The 16,316-nt window shown below is 34.1% G+C and overlaps 1 protein-coding gene across 1 annotated transcript in view; it reads right to left on the bottom strand.

Moving 5' to 3' along the window:
* Nucleotides 1-16,316, bottom strand: part of LOC118745503 (calcium/calmodulin-dependent protein kinase type II alpha chain-like) — a gene marked incomplete at its 5' end in the record, with an annotated part of 165,068 nt that overhangs the window by 108,518 nt on the left and 40,234 nt on the right. The window contains one exon of the mRNA XM_036478952.1: nucleotides 9,529-9,585. Within this exon, the coding sequence (XP_036334845.1) occupies nucleotides 9,529-9,585 (57 nt within the window). The remainder of the gene's footprint in view (nucleotides 1-9,528; nucleotides 9,586-16,316) is intronic.

The raw sequence follows: 16,316 nt of genomic DNA, 5'->3' as shown, positions 1-16,316 counted from the left end.
TACAGTGAAACCTCTCCTAACGGACACCTCCCTTGGGCGGACATTTTTTCCTATACCAAGTTTTAAGTATAAATTTCGGAACAAATTACTCTCTCTTAAGCGGACACTCTCTTGGCCGGACGCGGACAGTTATTTTGCATAAAATTGACACAAAAACTCTATTGGGCGGACGCGAACCTCTTATCAACGGACATTAAGATTTCTTTTCATAACAAATCAAACAAAAACCTCGGTTGAGCGGACGCGAACTCCTCATAGGCGGACTACTAAATGGAAAAAGGGGACTTCCCGCACAAAATGTGATTGTTATGCACACATTTAGTTTGGTTTGCGCAGTGGTTTAGGTTCGTTATTTGAATTGTCAGAAACCCTTGGAGACTGATAAAAACATGAAAACTATTGATGAAAAAGGTACTGACACTGAAAAAAATTAAAAATAAAACTTACGTCAATCGACAATTTCCCAGTTTTTTATGTAATGAATCCATGATTTTATGTAGTTTATGGACTAAAATGTAATATTTATTTTTATTTTGTTATTACTTAATATGTACTTACGCACATAAATGAAATGTGCACTTTTGAAAAAATACATGCACATTTTTGTTTGAACGATGTAATATCAATATCTTTTATTCAAATAAGAAATAGTGACTATTCAATTAATTAAAACATTAAAAAGTTCTAAAATAGGCTTCCCCTCCATTAAGCGGACACCTCTCTTGGGCGGACAAAAAATGACTGACGGCGAGTGTCCGCCCAAATGAGATTTCACTGTACATACATAACATAGACCTAAAATTTCTACAGTGAAAGTACAAATTTGAGATCGATTTTAGGCGGTCGTTATTAATATACCCACATACATACATATATTATTCTTCAATATTAAATCAGGCCTATTACATGCGCCCCACGCTTTTCATTTTCAATCTCATAAATTGTTTATAATGACTTTTGCTAAAATTTCAAAATCAAAAGTTATCAAAACAAGTTCTATGGGACTGCGAAATAATATTTTCTAATTTTAGTCTATTTATAAAAGCGTGGTACATTAAAAAGTTTTTTTATCTTATTTATTTTCTACTTTTTAGTCTTGTCTGTATAAAATAGATACTAAAATAATTCAATTTGCAGTGAAAAGAGAACAGAAGAATATGCAAGCAAAATGTTGTTTGCTCAAATTTAGTATATGCCTACTTATGTACATACATACATATAGCAGCAATTAATTTCATTTAAAGAAATGGCGTGTCGTCCATTTCCGCTGTAGCGTATGTAGTGCATATTTTTAACTTCTGGCGAGGCGACATCTATCTCTAGAGTTTTTCTAATTGTATGTCTTTGATATGATACCTACGACGAGGTTGATATCTAGACTAGGTTTGCCATAAATACCTTTGCTATATTTATAGTATTGTGGTCTGGACCAGAGTGTCCAGATTTGCCGATTTCGCGCCAATTTGACGATTTTTTTGGATATTTGCGCGTAAAAATTTTGGAAATCGCCATTGGCGTTTTATGGCGATTTTTTCCCTTCAAATAAATTTGTTCCAATCATAAAAATATACAAAACTTAGTTTTCCACGATAATTTTACAGAAGAGGCTAATGAACTGCGTGATAAACTTGACTTAAGAAGCATATTAAAAGACTGTCAAAAATGTTAATTTTGAAACGATTACCTAGTCAATTAAATACTTCTAAAAATGCTTTGGTTTTGTCACCAGAAAAGTGTGTAAATCACAAGATGGCGAGTTTCAGGGACCTGCCAATTCACTATTTGACTTTGAAGGAAAGAAAAGCAGCGGAAACTGAATATTTAAATATTTTAACTATCCCACGAAAAAACTTTTCTCAGAATCATTCCATCCGACTCTAAAGAAATAAAACGTTTGGAAATATAAGTAAATTCATATTATTATCCTTGCCGCACTCACATGCTTTGTTGGGAGCGTTTTTTCCGTAATGAATTCAACAAAAACTAAGATTCGAAATTGGATGAGGTTGGAAAGCCTTAATTCAATAGTTCGAATAAAGTGTTATATGAAGGATAATAGTTTCTGCTGCGAAACGTTTCCAATATCAAACAGTATATTATCAAGATTGAATAGCTAATTTTTAAAACAAAAGATTTGTTAAATCGATTTCATGAATTTTATTTAAAAAAAAAATTGGCGATTTTTGGCGATTTTTTTTCAGAATTAGCGCTCTGTTCTTAAACAATCTGGACACCCTGGTCTGGACATACAACATTGCAAGTTGATAAAAGCGTTGTAAAATAATAAGGTGACCAGAAGTTTTTAATATTCCAGGAGTAAAAATTCTCCACATTGAAAACACAAAAACTTAACGGTTCAAGAGTTATAACATTTTTATTAAAAACAAACTTTTTTACATGTTATTTACATAGAAAATATCAAATGCGCACCTACACCATTAAAAATTGAAATACAAATTTTTCCAACTGGGAGATTTTCCTTCTAAGTAAATAGGTGATTTTAATGCCATAAATTCACTAGGTTAGTTATTTTGGATCACCAGATCCAAAGGAGGTGCTAGTTCTTGCCAATTTATTATTATCAGAAAAGGCTTTAATTAGTGATGCCAATTGCAATAACTGTGGAAGATTTTAATTTTTTTTACACTTGAAGAAATTAAATTAAATTTAGATTGTGTTTACATTTCCGGCATGTATATAGGAATGCGCCCATGTGAAACATGTTTGTAATTACTCGATTTTTATATAACATTTCTTGTGGATATGAATATTCGAAATGGTGAGGGATGATATAGTTGCGGTATTCACAACGGTGTCGTAAGTGTAGTATTGTTATATGTCGTATTCTTTAAACGCCTAAAAAATATATTAAGGGGGTTCGCAAAGTACCCTCAAAGTCATATTATGAATTTCGAAGTCTTAAAAAATAGTTGGTTGTGGTTTCAAGTTCTCTAAACATTTATTTAAGCTTTTATAGTTTACGACATACAATAATACGACACTGTTGTGAATCCCTCAAGTATTTTGTGCAGAACTTTATTCTGCGTAGGGATAGAGACCATCAATATTTTAACATAACATAATTTAGGTGAGCAAAAAGGTTCTAATTTTGTGTGGTCGCCAAAAGCAATATTTTCAACCTAAACTTTACATTACTATTTAAGTCAGTTGTACTTTTGAATATTAAGAAAATGAACTTAAATCACATTTTATTAATTTATTATGCATGTATACACAAACAGTTGTTTCTAATCATATACTGTACATATGAATGTAAAAAGAAAATGTATTACATTTTTCTAAAATGATCTCAATACTGTGTATTTTATTCCTTTTTTATTGTTATTCACTAACTTATTTCATTCGTATTAAAACGACTCAAAATAAGGCTTTTTTATGTTTTTAAATGTGTTACTGGTAAAATTTGGTAGCTTTTTTTGATGAATTATAAAAATTTTGGTAAGGCACAAGTTTTTCATGTGGCAGCCTTTAGTGGAAAGCATGAACAACAGAGAAACGACCCCTGTCAGCCCCCTGTAAGTGTCAGCAGTTATTTGCGACCTCTGTTGGGCTATTCTGTAATGAGTTAGTGACAATTAGCGAGAATTTTCGGGTCAATATCGCAACTTTTCGACGTGTGTTGTGCATGTCGACAGGTTACGATAGCGATCCGAAAGTTTTCGCTAGCCTATTATAGTATCCGACCGCTGCCATCCGCACGGATCTAATACCGTTCGCACTGTCTTGATAAGCGAATGTGAAGGATTACATTCTTGCGAATGAAATCCTTAGGATACATGCCTATTCCTGTCCGACGGATGCCATTCGCCCGAATGTAATTCTTCACACTCGCTTGTTATCACAGTGTGAAACGGTTTAGATTCGTGCATCCGTCGGATACCGCAATAGGCATCATATGAGGTTTATGGTAATAAAACGGCGGTTAGTTGCCGCTTGGGCGTTAGGTTTTTCGCCGCCTTTCCTCCCAAACTGAACCTAGGCTGTGGTTTGTTGTAAATTTAAGAAAAACAAAGGATCGGTCTTCTCTAATAAGTGCAAAGTTGACAAAAAATAGGGACTCATAACATCCTTAACACGCGCAAGTATGTGTGTGCATTAGGGTGGTCCAAAAAAAGTAAAGTCGGAAATTTAATGCTCTCACTCTCTAGGATTGTTCTATACCGAAAAAAATATACCCCTGTTTTTTATTTTAAAATCAAAATATATTTAGAGGTCGCTCAAAGCGCTCAAAGTTTCCCATGTATTTTGTATGGGGAAAAAAAGACTTTTCGTAGAAATGGCATAGAATCCATGAAAATCAAAATTTTTCAATCTGAAAACTCTGCTTCTCTTCAGAATACTTCAGAGAATAATGCCCAATTGTTTATTTAAACATTTTTTAATTTTAACTATTTTTTAAGGGTCTCCGAAATATCCCAAAAAAATCAAATATACAAACAGAAATATACAAAAGAAAAAATAGTTTAACTTAAAAAACGTTTAAATAAACAATTGGGCATTATTCTCTGAAGTCCTCTGAAGAGAAGCAGAGTTTTCAGATTGAAAAATTTTGATTTTCATGGATTCTATGCCATTTCTACGAAAAGTATTTTTTCCCCATACAAAATACATGGGAAACTTTGAGCGCTTTGAGCGACCTGTAAATATATTTTGATTTCAAAATAAAAAAACAGGGGTATACTTTTTTCGGTATAGAACAATCCTAGGGGGTGAGAGCATTAAATTTCCGATTTTACTTTTCTCCCATACATTTTTGGACCATACTAGTGTGCATACAATGTTCCCTTATAAACAGTTCGTTGGAATCAAACGCAATTAACCATCTTTTGACCGCTAGTAGATGCATATGTATACAAATAATCTGTGCATGCCATTTTGCGTAGGTATGTAAAAATAAAAAAAATAAAACGCAATTAATTGCTTTTCTTACAAATGTCGGCTGTGGCGTCACGTGAAGACTACTGGTTCTGGTTCTGAAATCGCAGGTTCGAGGCCGCTTGGAGGTGGTTAAGAATTTTAAAGTTAAATAAATGTAAGTAAAAATAATTTATTCAATTTATATAAATAAATAACAAATTTGAAAATCTAATTGCATTGCAAAAAAACATTTAGGAAGAAATGCTATTGCTATAAAAACAAAGAAATTTAACAAAAATATTTTTTTTATTAAATTTAAAAATAACAATAAACAGCATAAACAAAAAAATAAATTTATAAAAAAATAAAAATAAAATAAAAAAATAGAAAATAAAAAAATTTTCCCTGCGCCACGATTTGAACCTGGGGCCTCAGGCTTACCACGCGAGTGCTTTGCTCTGTCGGCCATTGTGACTGCTGGAGCGTCGCGAGCAAAAATGCACACTTATGCTTTTCACGGGGTGTGAATTGGCAGACTATCTTATCAACTGGTATGATCCTTCTAGTATTTATACTAGTAGATGCTGATGCATAGCCTGACAATTGACATCTCGTAGGACATCGCAATGTTAAAAATACCAGTCGCTAACATTGAAAAAGGATAGAACGTGAACTAGTTCGGCTGAAACGCAAACCGGTAGAATTCTAGTTTACAACTAGTAGCTTTCCCTGCAGGGTAGTTACAGTAACATTTACATATTAGGGTTATCCATACGGATGTTTTAACACAGAGGTAAAAGAACTCAAAACATCGCAGAATACAGAAAAATTTCACATGTGGCTTGTCGCTGGCGTCTTTTGTAAACTCTTTAGATTTCAAAAACGCCAATAGTGCGACTCATGAAATGTCGCAAAGTGGCAACATTGCGAACAAAACTGTATGAATGAGCTATCGCAACCCCAGATTGCAAATTTTTTGAAAATGCCCCGCATAAGTGAAAAAGAAAAGTTTTTACAATTATATTATTCTTAAGTAGGCTTAACTGACATACTTTTTTTAAGTATTGGAAGACAATAAAAAACGTGTGTTTCGCGAATTTGACTTGGCATTGATTCTAGCTCAAATAATATGGCAGTCGCAATTTTGTCGTAAGAAAGATTTCATACAAAAGTAATCAGCTGTGTCGCAAGGTGGCAACTTTTTCAACGAATGCGACATTTGCACAACTTTGCGACGTTTCATGAATCCCACTAACAAGTACATATGTAGGTTTTTATTATTTACAAACGCATATTAATAAAAAATAAGAAAAGGCATCCAGTAAAATAAAAAAATACATATACATGTGGACGAAAGTGCGCATTTGTCTGACCAGACTTCCACTAGGGATCAAAATTGAGTGAATGGGGATTTTTTAAATATTCGCAATGTTTTTTAAGTTAAATTTTTTGTTGTTATTTGTTATAAATTCAAGTTTCGAACTTTATAAAAAATATATTTGGGGTATTCACAATGGTGTCGTAAGTGTCGTATTGTTGTATGTCATAAACTTTAAACGCCTAAAAAATACATTAAGAGGGTTCGCAAAGTACCATCAAAGACATATTATGAGATTTGTTAAAAAAATAGTTGGTTGTCCATTCAAGTTCTCTAAACATTTATTTAAGCTTTTAAAGTTTACGACATAAAACAATACGACACTTACGACACCGTTGTGAATCCCTCAATTGTGCTTTCGTTTCTACCAATAAGTCGCAATCCCTTTCACTTTTCGTGTTCGATTGTAAAATAAAGGCAAATCGGGGAGAAAATTTTGTGTTCGTTTCTTAAAATGTCAACCCTCCAGTAAGGCAAAAAAAGGCACATTCTTTGCCTTTTGAAGCTTTACCAGGGGAGAAGGTTGCTCTGAAAATCAGACGGTTGCTTAAAACGACAATATAATGAAATAGATACAAGAACAAGTCATTTTTAGCAAAAAAAAACCGACTTAAAAAATATATATATATGTATCTCTATATATTTCATGATCCAATGATCGGATCTAAACTAGATTAGTATCCTCCACCTCTGAGACACTACCTTTCCGATGCAAAAAGAGTTATCGAAATCGGTTGACGTATTCCAAAGTTATGCGGTAACATACATAAAAAAAAAAAATATTCTTACGAACTGATAACCTCATCTTTTTTTGGAAGTCGGTTAAAAAGTAGGCAAAAGCATGAATTTTTATAAGGTTGAGTTTAACAGCAAATATATTTTGCACCTCCCTGGCAACATTTTTTCGGAATAAACGAAAACACCATAAAAAATATTTGCATCAAAATTTGGAATATTTTAATCGTGGATATGCAGATACATATGTATGTATGTATGTATATAACTCATGAAACTTTTGTAAAATAAGTGCGTCAGAAAAAAATAATTAAAAATCAACGCGATTTTTAGCCTCATAAAACATGCACTTAAAATTTCATGAGCTATGTAACTGGACACCCAAAAATTTGCTTACAATAAAGATAAGAAATTCAAAATTATGACGAAAATTTGTTGAGTTTTTCTAAATTTTGTATGACGTTTGAAACTGAATTTGTATTTTGGTTAAAGCATGAACAATATTTAAAAAAAAAAATGTTTACTACGAAAAACATTGTGAATATTAAAAAGAACCACCTGAATGGTCACTTTTGATCGCCAAAGTTTATTTCGGTTTAAAGTCGTTATGATGATGGTACGCGAAGCACCAAACCAAGCTATGCCTTCGCGAAAACGGTGAATAAGGGATAGTCAACCTCCCAAAGCTAAAACGTTAGTGTGTAGTGTAGCCAATTTTGACTCCAACAATAACGTTAAAATTTAATTTCCATTCAAAAGGGACTGATCCAAGAAGTACTGCGGCGAACTTGGCATCGCACTGTATCTACGTTTGGGAATGGATACAAGCATTTCAAATACGAAAATTCTAGGTAAGTTTGAAGCCTATATAACCTAAGGTAAAAACTTCGGGACAAAAATAAAACATCATATCCTTAGCCAGGCAGAGTTTCATTAGCAATAGCATCTTCGATAACAAAATAGAAGCAAAATGGAATGGAGTGTCTCAGTGAATGTTGGGTTTCCGGACATAGGAACATCGAAGTCATTGAGAGAGCTGACGAATCGGTAAAAGCTGCCGCCTGGTTGGGGGAACCTGAAGCATTGGAAGTGGCATGTCCTCCTCAAATAATCCAATTAATCTGCTTTTCCTAGACTGGGTCAAAACCAGTTTTCATATAGAAAAACTTGCATGGTATCAACGAAAGACAGATATACCCGGAATAGTAGCAAGCATAACGCGTCTCTAGATAAACATACAGCAACAATAGAACTTGCTCTCAACTAAGGCAAGAGAGTATCCTCATTAGCTGTGTGAATACTAGATATATAACACAACATAGAGAACTATACTATTCGGGAACTGGGAAAAATTATTAGGTAATCCCTGGTTAGACTGGCTCTTAAAAGTACGAAATGTATCCTCGGTAGCTATGAAGCACTACAACCAACTATATATGAATGGTTAAAGACAAGGAGCCAATAAGACCTTCTACTAATACTACTAACGATCTGCCCATTGGTCTTGGGTGCTTTGGCGGAAATAAATTATTGAATTCGCTTTAGCATCATAAAACGGCCTCCGAGGTCGACTGAAGCTTATATTGCGACAGAGTGTTTTTGGTGGGGACAATCGACTCGCCCTTACGCGACATCTCAAATCGTCTAATTCAAACGGCGACATACCTTAAACATTCACCGCAGTGAAAAACGCAGTTCAAACTCTCATGCCCATTCTATTTTCAGAGTCAGTAAATGTCTAATACGATTTTCGCCGAGAATCAGGTGTCTGATCACCTGCGGGGGTAACAAGGCTAGCTTGACGACGTGCACCAGGGTCAAGGATTTCAACAGGGCACAACTTTCTCAAGTCACCACCCAAGAAGGTCGTCTTTGTGCAAAAACAGGAGGATATCCGGTGGATGAAGTCCGAATTTTGACATTCGTCTATCTGTGGAGGAACCTCCTGTAAATGCACCTCAGAATGCCAAGACGTGTGGAACCTGGACTCGATACTTCGTTAACATAGCAAAAAATCGGAAGGCATAAACGTTAGACTCGTAGATCCAAATAACAAAGACTTCCCAGAAACCATTAATAGTGTCTCCCATCCGAATTGTCATTAATAGCGCTACAGGCCCCCATCATGCACAGACGTTGGCTGATTCCAGGAAAAAACATATGACTTTCACAAAATGGCGTGAATACTTATTACACGATAATTGGTCGACTCGACTCCTTCGCGCATGTATGTATATATATGTATTGATGTTTATGTGTATGTAGTGCAAAAATGCGCGAATATGGGTTAATGTATGCGAAATTTTGACAAATTATTGGAATACAGTTAGACGCAAGTACATATATAAATGTTAACAGCTGAAAATTGTTATATAGTTTAATTGTGAGCGATTTTTGTTTGCCCAATCTTAACCATACTGCAATAAGTGATGAACATTGTTAATTTACGATGTTGGTATACATATGTTTTGGCTTTTAAGCTTTTAGCTGTAACTCTTTTTGTTATTTTTTAAAATACACACTTTTAACTTGATTACCTTCGGGCTCTTTTGAAATGACAGTAGTGCTGCGATCAACAATTCCCTTTTTATCCTCTACAAAAGAAAAAATAAATAAAAAATGGAAAAGAAAAACAAATAGTAGTAGTTTTTTCAAGTTGAGCTTACAGCTGGTTAATAAGATTTATTGTTTGCTTTCATTTCCGTTGCATTATAATTTTGATTTTCCTACTCTAACAGCCGGTTTCATTAGCAACTTAAATGGAACATGATTTTTTGTTTTCTGTCAATTTCCATATACAATTCAAAAATTTAAAATCATGTTTAATTTAAATTGCTTTGGTGAAAATGGCTGTTAATATTTTAATCGCAAATAATACTATGAAAAGAAATACAGTTCTTAATTTAAAATATTTTCTTAGGGCTATTATACTATTTGTTTTGGGAAAAAGTGGCGAAAGTAATAATATAAAATATTTGTAAACGAAAGAAGTTTATACTCAGTTATGCATACTTAGCTTGACTCGACATGAGAAGTGTCACATAATGATTCTTTTCACACATAATCAAACACAACTTTACCTGAAAGTCTGTTGAATTTTGATTTCTACGTTAAAGAGACATTTGATTGGCTAGGGAGAGCGAGAAATAAGAGCAAAAAGTTGTCTATTTTTATTTAGTGAACTATAATTACGACTGAATCAAAACTAAATGCAATGCTAAGTTTGCATAACTAAGACTTATAAAAAAATTGTGGAGATAATGTCTGACGTATTTTTTTAATAAACACTTGCTTACTATATAGCCTTTTTACATTCCAAACTACATTTTTTTTTATTGCACATCCCTCATACCTCTCTTATAATGGGTACTGAAATGGCACTCCACTTTTGCCATCATGCAAACCAAAGAGCGTTTCTTAGATAAAACAATAATACAGGTCAACAATTTCAGAAAAAGTTGTTGGTGGCGTGATATCATTAGTGGTGTGTGGCCATTGTCAACACTAAAAATAGTTCTTATTTTTATCCTAAGTGTAGTGCTCGAGATATTGCCACATAACGATTTTTGCTAAAACAAAAAAGATCGATCATAAAAATATCTAAAGAATCCGTATACCTATCAAAAAATATGTTTTTTAAGTGGGAAAATTTTCTAAAAACTAAAAATACAAGATCCACACAAAAAGTAAAAGTGAGAATAAAAAAACTCATTTTTCAAAACTGCATTTATTACGTGCTTGCTCACATAAAAACGTTCTTTTTCACGACTTTCGTCAAGTAGTCAGCTATCATATGATCATGCTCATCTATAGCTTTAAGGTCCTGGTTAAACCACTCCCTTTCTTCTTCGCTATATGATCCAAGATTCTCTGCACTTTGATGGACATACTGTAATTTCTAGAAAATTTTTAGTAACTTTAACAAAAGAAGTCCACGCAAGACGTTCTAAATCGTTCATTGAATTCAATCAGCATTGCCCACTTTTGTCTAGCACCTTAAAATATTGTTTCAAAGGCACAGCTTTACATACATATGTGCCAATCGCTTCTTTCCAATGTTGATGATTTGCGCGACTGCCCCACAGACAATAATAGAAGGTAGTTGGTGTATCCACTTTTCTTTCCTAATAGGAAATTAACACAAATTTAGGGCTTATATTCAATACCCTCTATATCCAGTTTTCACAAAAACTACTTTGTGATGTTAGAATCCATCTGTGACTCACCTGTCATCACGGATGGTTATGACTGTGCAATTTAATAGCAAATTCTTCTGCCATGCGTTATACAAGGTCAGCATTAATATCACCGATGGCAATTAAATCTTAGGTGGATTTTTATATTAGAATATTGAATGAGCAAAGGGAACTAGAGATGAGCGCGTGAGTGATTTTAGCTCACGTTCGCGCACGCTCACGTTGATGGTTTTGTAAATCACGCACACTCACGATCTGTTATATTTTTTTTTCAATCACGTTCATGCACGCTCACGATGCCTATTTTTCATCACGCACGCTTACTCACGAACATTTTTTTCAAATCGAATCTTTATTTATATAAATAGACTAGGGCTGTGCGATTAATTGATTACTCAAAATTTTAATTAATCATAAAGTTAATAACTCAATTATTCGATTAATTGGAAATTATGATTACTCAAAAGTTCAGTTATTCGAGTAAGCAAGATTTTTTATTAACCAAAAAAAAATATTTAAGTAAGTTGCTTTATGATTAATCAACATTTCGAGTAAAATGAGTAATCAACATTTCAACTCTTTACAGATGTATAAAGGAGTTAAAGTTCCTTGTTACTTTGAAAACAACGTTTCTGTTTTCAAAAATTAAAACGAAAAATTTTTTTCATATACAGAATGTAAAAAAGAAAATAAGCATTTTCCAAAGCAAACTCTTTTAACGAGCAAAATTATTTTTTTTAAGCAATCATATTTCAAGTAACTGGATTAATCATCGTTTTGAGTAATCAAAATCTTGATTACTCGAGTAATTGATTAACCGAATAATTGATTAACCAACTTGCTCGAGTAATCGAATAATCACACAGCCCTAAAATAGACTTTTATCACACAAGAATTGTTACAAAAGCTTAGTAAACGCCTAGCAACGGATGAACGCACTATTAATTTTTCTAATGTTTTTTAGTTTTAATTATTTGTTTATAAAAATATAGTAAATACTTTAACAAAAACCACATAAATCCAAGTTTCATTCTTTGTGCAACATTGAAAAAAAATCAATCAACTTTCGTAGCTTTTTAGAAGTAGCCCATTCAATTTAAATATAATAAAGTGCAAGTTGAAAGTAGCTACGATTTACCGTTGATTTTTGGGATTTTTTTGTTTAAGGTGTTTCTCATTTTATCCATATAAAAAAATCGTCGAACATACTTTGTATGGAAGAACATGACTGACATCGTCAACAAAAAAAAATATCCCACTAACCAACGATAATTCGGAGCTACTTTAAACTTGCACTTTATTATATATACTTAAATTGAGTGGGCTACAAACCTGCATATTCACAATATTTCCAAAAAATATAATTAAAAAGCTCGAAATTTTTATAGTCGGGGTATTCACCAAGCAGTCGTGTACGTCGTACTTCTAGAATTCTGCCTGACGCAGAAAAAACTCTTTCACTAGTTGCTGAGCTAGCTGGTATGTTAAAAGGCTTCTAAGAGGTGGCAAATGTTAAGCTTTCTCCCAAAATTTTTAAGCATGTTCGCTATTTTGGTTTCCTGTATTTATTAAATAAATCTGTATTTGCGCATTAATCAGGGCTATCACAGAATCCATCGAAGCTTCGATTTTCGTGAAATCTACGAAAGTGCTATCCACGGTCGTCACTTGTTATAAAAATAACCAACCAAAATCCGAAGAAAAAACAACCAAATCAAAAAAGAACAAAATTTGTTATCCACTTATTTATTACAAAGAACAAAAATTCAATAATTGTATTGAGCTTTTTTTTATGAAAATTTTGTGGAAAAACAACATTAATTTACATTTTGGTAGAAGTTATAGCTGCTATTTCGGAAATCAAAAATTATTGAAATACGTGTGCGTTCAATCACATATGTACTTTTTATATACGCATATAAAACATGTTACTTAAAAAATGCTAATTTGAAAATTTTATTTATTCATTTTGGCATTCAGCATGCAGCAAATCTTATTGTAAAGAAAAAATTTGGTAATTTCTTATTAAAAAAAAACAGCCAAACCAGAGAAAAAACTACCAAATTAGAAAAATTAAAGAAAAACAACCAAGTTTCGTTGGAAGCAACCAACAGTGGCAACCGTGGTGCTATCACAACATCCTAATGGCTACGAACGTAAATTCGAAATTCGTAGAGAGCCTTCATTGAATCCGTTCGTAATGAATATTCTACAAGTTTATCCTGTCGGAACAAAAATTAAAATCACTGAATCTTAAAAATAATGGAAAAAGCTGCATTATTGTTAACAACAAATATTTATTATACTCCAAATATGATATAGTATGTACAGCGTGGCGACGAATAACTGTTACCCATGTTTTTTTGAGAAATAAAAGAGTCCTTTATAGATTTTGCGAAAAAAGTATTTTATTGTTAATTTTCTACAGATTTTATTTTAGTTGTATTAATTAGTTTTTAAATTTTAATCCTTATTTACATTTGCCAGCAGTGTAAACTTTCAGAGAAAAGTTCATTTGGCACGCAGGTAATAGTCAGTTAATTTATTCCATATCTTCTGTAACCATAGGCTAATTTTCTCCATTTTTGAGTCCCTTGTACTCCCCCTTCTGTCCAACATAAGGTCTCATACTCAAAAATCGAAAAGACTCGGAACTGGAGACTAGGACGGCCATTCATTCGACCAACCTTATACACTTTTTTTCTTTTTTTTTTACTTTTTTTATACAAAGCCTAAGAAAAAATACACCTGAAAAAGACTTGCGTGCCAAATGAACTTTCCTCTCAAAGTTTACACTGCTGGAAAATGTAGATAAGGATTAAAATTTAAAAACTAACTAATACAACTAAAGTAAAATCTGTGGAAAATTAACAATAAAATACTTTTTTCGCAAAATCTATAAAGGACCCTTTTGTTTCTCAAAAAAAAAACGGGGTAACAGTTATTCGTCGCCACGCTGTACATATATACATTCATCTGCTAGACGCTATTTAATGAATGAATATTTTTTATGAAGCTAGGAAATAAGAGTTTAACAATATATTAGGAAGGAAACCTAATTACTTCAATATCATAAAAATTAAAAAAAAAAATTTATTCTCTTTAAAGAATAAAATCTAAACTAAAAAAAATAACAAGTAATTTTTAAGCAAAAACAAAACCGACTTCAATCCTCATATAAAAATTTAAGATTATCGTTAATCTTTTCATGATGAAATTATCGGATTTAAACCAAATTAGAATGGGGTGAGGTAACACCTTTCCTTTAAAAAAATAATTATAGACATCGGTTAACTTGGTCCAAAGTTATGCGCTAACATACATAAAAAAAAAATATTCCGACGAACTGATAACCTTTTCCTTTTTGGGAAGTCGGTTAAAAAAATTTAATTGAAAAAAAGCTCCGCTGCCCGACGACTCGGACTCGAACTCGGATCTTTCAATTGGCAGTCTAGTGCTTTGCTCACTCGGCTAGTGCGACTGCTGGGGCAGCGTGAGCAAAATGGCATACATATGTAGTAAATGTCTATTGATTTCTTTGCACTTGCTGATTTCGTATCAGCATTCGAAGCTGGCAACGATATTTTCGAGTTCACTCGGATTCAGCTAGAGGAATTACTTCGTATTCATAGCAGGCATTCGAATGCGTAGATTTTCTACGATAGGTTCCGTGAAAGCCTCAAGGCGGCGTACTGTCGCCGCTGCTGTGGCTTTGCGTACTAAACAACATTCTTCTAATAGCGTGTTCTTTTCTCAAAAAAAGTTTTGCCAGTGTTTTTCAGGCAAAGGTCTTCGCCATAAATGATGCGTTTTAGCCTCGAAGCTAACGAGAACCAGCGTTGCTTTTTTCTCAGATAGTCAGGCAGCGATCAAGGCACTTGGCTCTGTAAACATCACCTCCAGCATAATAACAGTGCAGGAAGAACTTTTTGGCTTTAGCTGTCGTTGCACTGATCTGGGTGCCGGGGCACAGCAGAATTCATGGCAATGCTGACGAGCTGGCCAGGAATGGATCGACTCTGAATATCTCAGAGGCAGAGGAGGTTCTTGTGCCTCTCAGCTATATCAAGGGTCGCATCTCTCAGCAGTGGAAACGGTGGCTAACATCAGGTTCAAAGACCTACAATCCTGTAGGGTCTGCAGGAGTCTATGGCCCTCCTACTGCGCAAAACGCACTGCTTTTCTTATCAAAATAAACAGGAGGGATCTATCTAACTGCCATTATCACAGGCCACTGGGCCGTGGGAATCCTTGCTGCATGACTAGGACTGGAACACAAAATTTCTAGTCTTGGTTGTAATTCACCAGATACAGAAGAAACGGTGGAGCATTTGATCTGCGATTGTCCAGCAGTATGTAGGACTAGGCTTCTAGGCAAACAGAAATAAGTGATATTAACCCACTGCAACTTCTTAAGTTCCTCCACACGCTGGGTTTGAGATAAGTAACCAACTTCTGCTGCTTTATTTTCGGGCTTTCTCCTTCTTCTTCTTTATTGGCACTTAACCACCTAAGCGATTTTAACCGAGTCCAAAACAGCACGCCAGTCATTTCTGTTCTGTGCTAACTGACGCCAATTGGAAATTCCAAGTCCTTCTCCACCTGGTCCTTCCAACGCAGATGAGGCCTTCCTCTTCCTCTGTTACCAGCATCGCGGCCCGCGTTGAATACTTTCAGAGCAGGAGCGTTTCTGTCCATTCGAACGACGTGGCCAAGCTAGCGGAGCCGCTGAATTTTAATTCGCTGCACTATGTCTATATATCGTTGTAAAGCTCATACAGCTCATCGTTAACTCGTCGGCGGTATTCGCCATCGCCAAAGCGTAAAGGTTCGTAAATCTTTCGCAGAATCTTTCTAAAAAAACTCCAAGAGCCGCTTCGTCAGATGTTTTCATTGCCCAGTGCCTCCGCGCCGTACACCAGGAATGGCACGATGAGTGAGTTATAGAGTGTTATCTTTGTACGACGAGAGAGGACTTTACTTCTCAATATATAATTTTGATCACTTTCTACATGCGTTCGGAAACCTAGTCATGAACCCCATTTTCGAAATTATGTAGCCGGCATAATTTTCAAGTCCATCATATTCCTTCTTCTTTGAATGCACTGATAATTCTGCTTTAACAAAAA

This window comes from Rhagoletis pomonella, unplaced genomic scaffold (genome assembly GCF_013731165.1).
Source record: "Rhagoletis pomonella isolate Grant_MI unplaced genomic scaffold, Rhpom_1.0 Rhpom_scaffold_00009, whole genome shotgun sequence".
Taxonomy (NCBI): Eukaryota; Metazoa; Arthropoda; class Insecta; order Diptera; family Tephritidae; genus Rhagoletis; species Rhagoletis pomonella.
This window is presented reverse-complemented; position numbering and strand designations above follow the sequence as displayed.